We start from the raw sequence: 7,965 nt of genomic DNA on the forward strand, positions 1-7,965 counted from the left end.
TCAGTCAGTAGTGACTGTAGAGTCAGAGCCAGTAGTGACTGTAGAGTCAGAGTCAGTAGTGACTGTAGAGTCAGAGTCAGTAGTGACTGTAGAGTCAGGGTCAGTAGTGACTGTAGAGTCGGAGTCAGTAGTGACTGTAGAGTCGGGGTCAGGAGTGACTGTAGAGTCGGGGTCAGTGGTGACTGTAGAGTCGGGGTCAGCAGTGACTGTAGAGTCGGGGTCAGCAGTGACTGTAGAGTCGGGGTCAGGAGTGACTGTAGAGTCGGGGTCAGGAGTGACTGTAGAGTCGGGGTCAGGAGTGACTGTAGAGTCGGGGTCAGTAGTGACTGTAGAGTCAGAATCAGTAGTGACTGTAGAGTCGGGGTCAGGAGTGACTGTAGAGTCGGGGTCAGTAGTGACTGTAGAGTCGGGGTCATTAGTGACGGGGTCAGGAGTGACTGTAGAGTCGGGGTCAGGAGTGACTGTAGAGTCGGGGTCAGGAGTGACTGTAGAGTCGGGGTCAGGAGTGACTGTAGAGTCGGGGTCAGGAGTGACTGTAGAGTCGGGGTCAGGAGTGACTGTAGAGTCGGGGTCAGGAGTGACTGTAGAGTCGGGGTCAGTAGTGACTGTTGAGTCGGGGTCAGGAGTGACTTTAGAGTCGGGGTCAGGAGTGACTGTAGAGTCGGGGTCTGTAGTGAATGTAGAGTCAGAGTGAGTAGTGAATGTAGAGTCAGAGCCAGTAGTGAATGTAGAGTCAGAGCCAGTAGTGACTGTAGAGTCAGGGTCAGTAGTGACTGTAGAGTCAGTCCTTGTGAAGACTTACACAAAATGTTTGACCTCATTGCCTGTCATTGCCAACAAAGGGTATATAACAAAGTATCGAGATAAACTTTTGTTATTGACCAAATACTTATTTTCCACCATACTTTGCAAATAAATTCATAAAAAATCCTACAATGTGATTTTCTGGATTTTTTTCTAATTTTGTCTGTCATAGTTGAAGTGTACCTATGATGAAAATTACAGGCCTCTCTCATCTTTTTAAGTGGGAGAACTTGCACAATTGGTGGCTGACTAAATACTTTTTTGCCCCACTGTATGTGTCTGTTGGTCACAGATACCTTAAAAAAGGTAGGGGTGTGGATCAGAAAACCAGTCAGTATCTGGTGATGCCACCATTTCCCTCATGCAGCACATCTCCTTCACATAGAGATGATCAGGCTGTTTATTGTGGCATGTTGTCCCACTCCTCTTCAATGGCTGTGTGAAGTTGTTGGATATTGGCGGGACCTGGAACACGCTGTCGTACACGTCAATCCAGAGCATACTGCCATGTGGGAACAACAGCCGGCCATATGCACTAGTCTGGAGGGGTTCGTGGGAGAAGTGAGGAAGGTCTCTGATCTCCATTCTCCGGGCGAGAGGCCGCCCGGAAGCTAATCCAGGTTCGGCAGGACTCCCGCAGTGTAGCTGATTATGTGGAGGATTTCCGCATGTTGGCAGTGGAGAGTGCTTGGAATCAAGAGGCACTGTTCGATATGTTCCTGCATGGCGTCTCAGAGGAGGTCAAGGACGAGCTTGCAGCCCGGGAGCTCGATTGCCTCATCACTTTGACCATCCATATCGATGGGCGATTACGGGAACGACAGAGGGAGAGTCACCGCTTCCTGAGCATATGCAGAGCTGGGCTGTCAACAGCAGAACGGCAATACAGGATCGACACGAAGAGTTGTCTGTATTACGGGACTCTTGGTCATTTTGTGTCCTCTTGTCCTTTAAAGAAACCAGGCTCACCAGTAGGAACAAGTATTCTCGTGGGCCATATGGAGAACGTTCCTGCTTCCCCTGCTCACACCCCTTTTCACGCCATTCTGCTGTGGGGAGACCAGTCCAAATCTTTCTGGGTTCTCGTTGACTCTGGGGACGACGAAAGCTTTTTGGACGCTACCCTGGTCTACTGGTGCCATCATGGGCTGAAGCCCGTTCTGCCACGCCCATTGCCTAAAGTCAGCACAACCTGCCCCGGGATGTCTTCCTGGGGGCTCGGAAAGAGTGCCTCCTACTGGCCCTTCAACACCACTTCCAGCAGCATCTGGTCTCCCATCCAGGAACTGACCAGGACCAGCCCTGCTTAGCTTCAGAAGCAAGCCAGCGGTGGCATGCAGGGTGGTATGCTGCTGGAGACCTACATTGGGGACTCCCTAGCTGCTGGATTTATTCGTCCCTCTTCCTCTCCCGCCGGCGCAGGGTTCTTCTTCGTGGAGAAAAAGGACAAGACCCTGCGCCCATGCATTGACTAGTAGGGACTCAATGACATTACAGTTAAGAACCGTTACCCGCTACCACTCATCTCCTCGACCTTCGAGCTGCTCCAGGTGGCCACTGTGTTTTCCAAGCTGGATTTACGGAACGCCTACCACCTGGTGCAGATACCAGAAGGGGACGAGCGGAAGACCTCCTTCAACACAGCCAGTGGCCACCACGAGTATTTGGTCATGCCCTTTGAACTCACCAATGCCCCTGCTGTGTTCCAGGCTCTGGTGAATGGTATTCTCCGTGAAATGTTGAACCGGTTCATCTTCGTCTACATTGATGACATCCTCGTCTTCTCCTGCTCCCCTCAAGAACACTTGCTCCACGTCCAGCTGGTCCTTCAACACCTTCTGGAGAATCAGCTGTTTGTCAAGGCAGAGAAGAGCGAGTTCCATCGCTTCACCATCCCTTTCTGGGTTACATCATCTTTGTTGGGAGTGTCCAGATGGATCCCAGGAAGGTGAGAGCAGTGATGGATTGGCCTCAGCCTACATCCAGGGTGCAGCTGCAATGTTTCCTGGGGTTCGCCAACTTCTATCGTTGCTTTATCCGGGGTTACAGCATCCTGGCTTCCCCCCTATCAGCACTCACCCCACCCAAGGTTCCGTTCACATGGTCTCCAGCTGCTGACCGGGCGTTCCGGGACCTCAAACATCGCTTCACCACAGCTCCCATCTTGGTTCATCCGGACCCTTCCCGTCAGTTTGTGGTGGAGGCCGATGCTTCAGATGTCGGAGTGGTGGTTGCCCTTGACCTCAAGCTACATTCCTGTGCCTTCTTCTCCCATCGCCTCAACGCTACAGAAAGGAACTACGATGTGGGGAATTGTGAGCTTCTCGCGGTGAAGATGGCATTGGAGGAATGGAGGCACTAGCTGGAGGGGGCGGAACATCCGTTCATCGTGTTGACTGACCACAAGAAGCTGGAGTATCTCCGCACCACTCCAGGCAAGCCTCAACTCCAGGCAAGCCAAATGGGCCTTGCTGTTCACACTGTTCAACTTCTCCCTCTCATACCGGCCGGGATCCAAGAATGTCAAGCCGGATGCACTGTCCCGACGCTATAGCCCCACAACTACTACCCCGGAACCCGAGACCATCCATCCCACTTCATGCCTGGAGACGGCACTCAGCTGGGGAGTGGGGAAGCAGGTCCGTGAGACACTGTGTTCCCAGCTGAATCCCGGACGGGGGGAGGGGTGGACCAGATGTTCGATCCTGACACTGTCCGCTCTGCAGTCCTGGAGTGGGCCCACTCCTCCAGGCTGGCCTGCCACCTGAGTGCCCATTGGACCCTGGCCTTTGTGTGACAGCGCTTTTGGTGGCCTACTATGGTCCCTGACGTGTCCGCATTTTTCAATCCATGTGTCTAGAATTAAGCCCATGTCTCACAGCCCTTTGTCTTCTATTTCCAGGCCCACCCCTACTCCCCGTGTCGTCCATGGCCATCCGGCTTACACGGCGAGACACCTCCTGAGGGTTAGACCACGGGGTAGGAGTTTCCAGTACCTGGTTGACTGGGAGGGTTATGGCCCGGAGGGGAGGTGCTGGGTCCCCGCTAGAGACATCCTGGACCCGGCCCTCATCGCCGACTTCCGCCGCCGGCACCCCGGTCAACCAGGTATGTGCCCAGGTAGGACGCCAGGTGGCGCCCCCTAGAGGTGGTGGAGGGGTACTGCCACTCCCGGATCTGTTTCGCCTGTCTTTGTGATTGTCTCCACCCCCCTCCAGGTGTTGCCCATCTTCCCCATCTGTCTTGTTTGTCAAGGCAGCTAGCGTTTTTGTGACAGCACCTGCTTTTCCCCAGTACCTCTTTTCTCGTCCTCCTGGTTTTTGACCTTTGCCTGTCTTGACTCTGTACCTGCCCACCTGACCACTCTGCCTGTCCCTGACCCTGAGCCTGCCTGCCGTCCTGAACCTTTGCCCCACTTCTGGATTACCGACCTCTGCCTGACCCTGAGCCTGCCTACCGTCCTGTACCTTTTCCCGACTTCTGGATTACCAACCTCTGCCTGACCCTGAGCCTGCCTGCCGTCCTGTACCTTTGCCCCTGTTGCTGTAATAAGCATTGTTGCTTCGACACAGTCTGCATCTGGGTCTTACCTTGATACCTGATACTTATGTAAATAAGGTATTTTTTTTATTTATTTTTTTATACATTTACAGAAATGTCTAAAAACCTGTTTTTGCTTTGTCATTATGGGGTTTTGTGTGTAGATTGACAAGGATTTTTTTTTTACAATTTAATCCATTTTAGAATAAGGCTATAACGTAAGAAAATGTGGACAAAGTGAATGAGTCTGAATACTTGCAGTGTATGTCCATTTCTGATAGATTGTATTATTTAATTGTCTTGCTCTCAATACGGTCTGTAAATGTACATGCATTTTATTCCTGAAGCAAATTTCTGTTTTGTTTCTTGGGTTTTACATTCCAGCATGTGGCATGTTTTTGTCCTATTTCATTGTTTATTTTTATGTTTGTTTGTGTTCACTTAGGGGTTTAAAATTGTTTCCAGGACAAAGCTGTTGTAATTATTTTACAGTTAACAGGACACACACATATGAATCCCTAAATTACATATTCAAAATACCTATTAATGGTGAAGTTTTGCAGTTTTTATTTATTTCTTCTCAGAAACCCGAGCCAGCAGAGGAGTCGACCACCAAGGAGGTTCCTGTTGTCCACACAGAGACGAAAACCTATGAGTCTTCAGAGGTGTGTTCATTTGGGCAGAAGAAGAGAAAAGGAAAGCAACAATGAGTTTCTACTTGGTTCAGGTAGTCTTTCCATTCACGTCTGTTGGGTGCCTAATAAAAACTAATTTGAGTATAATACTAACCATAACCCATCTGTCCAGTACCACACCTATAATACTAACCCATCTGTCTAGTACCACACCTATAATACTAACCCATCTGTCTAGTACCACACCTATAATACTAACCATAACCCATCTGTCTAGTACCACACCTATAATACTAACCCATCTGTCTAGTACCACACCTATAATACTAACCCATCTGTCCAGTACCACACCTATAATACTAACCCATCTGTCTAGTACCACACCTATAATACTAACCCATCTGTCTAGTACCACACCTATAATACTAACAATAACCCATCTGTCTAGTACCACACCTATAATACTAACCCATCTGTCTAGTACCACACCTATAATACTAACCCATCTGTCCAGTACCACACCTATAATACTAACCATAACCCATCTGTCTAGTACCACACCTATAATACTAACCCATCTGTCTAGTACCACACCTATAATACTAACCATCTGTCCAGTACCACACCTATAATACTAACCATAACCCATCTGTCTAGTACCACACCTATAATACTAACCCATCTGTCTAGTACCACACCTATAATACTAACCATAACCCATCTGTCCAGTACCACACCTATAATACTAACCATAACCCATCTGTCAAGTACCACACCTATAATACTAACCCATCTGTCTAGTACCACACCTATAATACTAACCCATCTGTCTAGTACCACACCTATAATACTAACCCATCTGTCTAGTACCACACCTATAATATTAACCATAACCCATCTGTCCAGTACCACACCTATAATACTAACCCATCTGTCCAGTACCACACCTATAATACTAACCATAACCCATCTGTCCAGTACCACACTTATAATACTAACCATAACCCATCTGTCTAGTACCACACCTATAATACTAACGCATCTGTCTAGTACCACACCTATAATACTAACCCATCTGTCTAGTACCACACCTATAATACTAACCCATCTGTCTAGTACCACACCTATAATACTAACGCATCTGTCTAGTACCACACCTATAATACTAACGCATCTGTCTAGTACCACACCTATAATACTAACCCATCTGTCTAGTACCACACCTATAATACTAACCCATCTGTCTAGTACCACACCTATAATACTAACGCATCTGTCTAGTACCACACCTATAATACTAACCCATCTGTCTAGTACCACACCTATAATACTAACCATAACCCATCTGTCTAGTACCACACCTATAATACTAACCCATCTGTCTAGTACCACACCTATAATACTAACGCATCTGTCTAGTACCACACCTATAATACTAACCCATCTGTCTAGTACCACACCTATAATACTAACCCATCTGTCTAGTAACACACCTATAATACTAACCCATCTGTCTAGTACCACACCTATAATACTAACCCATCTGTCTAGTACCACACCTATAATACTAACCCATCTGTCCAGTACCACACCTATAATACTAAATCTGTCTAGTACCACACCTATAATACTAACCCATCTGTCTAGTACCACACCTATAATACTAACCCATCTGTCCAGTACCACATTCCTTACTCACCCTTTTTGCTACCAGACGATTAAAGGAGGGATCTCTGAAACCAGAGGAGAGGATTGTCAACACCAGAGAAGCAGGAGATATTTACCCTGATCAGGTCTCTGTCTCTCTCTCTCTCTCGCTGTCTCTCTGTCTCGCTGTCCCTCTCTGTCTTTCTCTGTCTTTCTCTCTCTGTCTCTCTGTCCCTCTCTTTCTGAATCTCTCTGTCTCTCTCTTTCTGAATCTCTGTCTCTCTCTTTCTGAATCTCTGTCTCTCTCTTTCTGCATCTCACTATCTCTCTTTCTGAATCTCTCTGTCTCTCTCTTTCTGCATCTCACTATCTCTCTTTCTGAATCTCTCTGTCTCTCTCTTTCTGAATCTCTGTCTCTCTCTTTCTGAATCTCTCTGTCTCTCTCTTTCTACATCTCTCTCTCTGTCTCTTTCTGAATCTCTGTCTCTTTCTGAATCTCTCTGCCTCTTTCTGAATCTCTCTGTCTCTCTCTTTCTGGATCTCTCTGCCTCTCTCTTTCTGAATCTCTCTGTCTCTCTCTTTCTGCATCTCTCTCTCTTTCTTTCTGAATCTCTCTGTCTCTTTCTGAATCTCTCTGTCTCTTTCTGAATCTCTGTCTCTCTCTTTCTGAATCTCTCTGTCTCTCTCTTTCTGAATCTCTGTCTCTCTCTTTCTACATCTCTCTGTCCCTCTCTTTCTGTCACTCTCTGTCCCTCTCTTTCTGTCTCTCTCTGTCCCTCTCTTTCTGCATCTCACTGTCTCTCTCTTTCTGCATCTCACTGTCTCTCTCTTTCTGCATCTCACTGTCTCTCTCTTTCTGAATCTCTCTCTCTGTCTTGCCCACTTTCTGTCTCTGTCTCTCTCGTTCTGCATTTCTCTGCATCTCTTTCTACCCTTCTCTGTCTCACTTTCTTTCTCTTTTTCTTATAGATCTGTTTAATATAAATGGATGAGGATTTCAAATAGAAATCGATTGAATGCTGAAGATTATGTTAACTTCCCAAACACTTAACCTCTCTCTCTTTCTAATAGTGACAACAGACATACAGTTTTTCCTCATCAATCTACACACAATATATATGTATAATATATACCCCATAATGACAAAGCAAACGCAGGTTTTTTGAATTTTTTGCAATGTATTACAAAAAAACAAAACTGAAATATCACATTTCCATAAGTATTCAGACCCTTTACTCAGTACTTTGTTGAAGCGCCTTTGGCAGCGATTACAGCCTCCAGTCTTCTTGGCTATGACGCTACCAGCTTGGCACACCTGTATTTGGGGAGTTTCTCTCTC

At 47.1% G+C, this 7,965-nt stretch overlaps 1 protein-coding gene across 1 annotated transcript; it reads right to left on the reverse strand.

Moving 5' to 3' along the window:
* On the reverse strand, window positions 1-1,389 carry LOC139386799 (clumping factor B-like). The gene is made up of 2 exons (XM_071132605.1): window positions 1,308-1,389; window positions 1-668 (listed from the first exon to the last, which is right to left on the reverse strand). Exons 1-2 carry the CDS (start codon window positions 1,387-1,389, stop codon window positions 1-3), a joined length of 750 nt encoding a protein of 249 aa, XP_070988706.1.
* Window positions 1,390-7,965: the final 6,576 nt, after the last annotated feature.

Source organism: Oncorhynchus clarkii, chromosome 28 (assembly GCF_045791955.1).
Source record: "Oncorhynchus clarkii lewisi isolate Uvic-CL-2024 chromosome 28, UVic_Ocla_1.0, whole genome shotgun sequence".
Lineage (NCBI taxonomy): Eukaryota > Metazoa > Chordata > Actinopteri > Salmoniformes > Salmonidae > Oncorhynchus > Oncorhynchus clarkii.

What these genes read in the sequence shown, in the direction of transcription:
- LOC139386799 (XM_071132605.1), bottom strand. Translation starts at nt 1,389, where the DNA reads ATGGAGATCAGAGACCTTCCTCACTTCTCCCACGAACCCCTCCAGACT. An exon ending in GCTGTTGTTCCCACATGGCA is followed by an intron (nt 669 to 1,307) that starts GTATGCTCTGGA and finishes CATTCACTACAG; the next exon opens with ACCCCGACTCTACAGTCACT.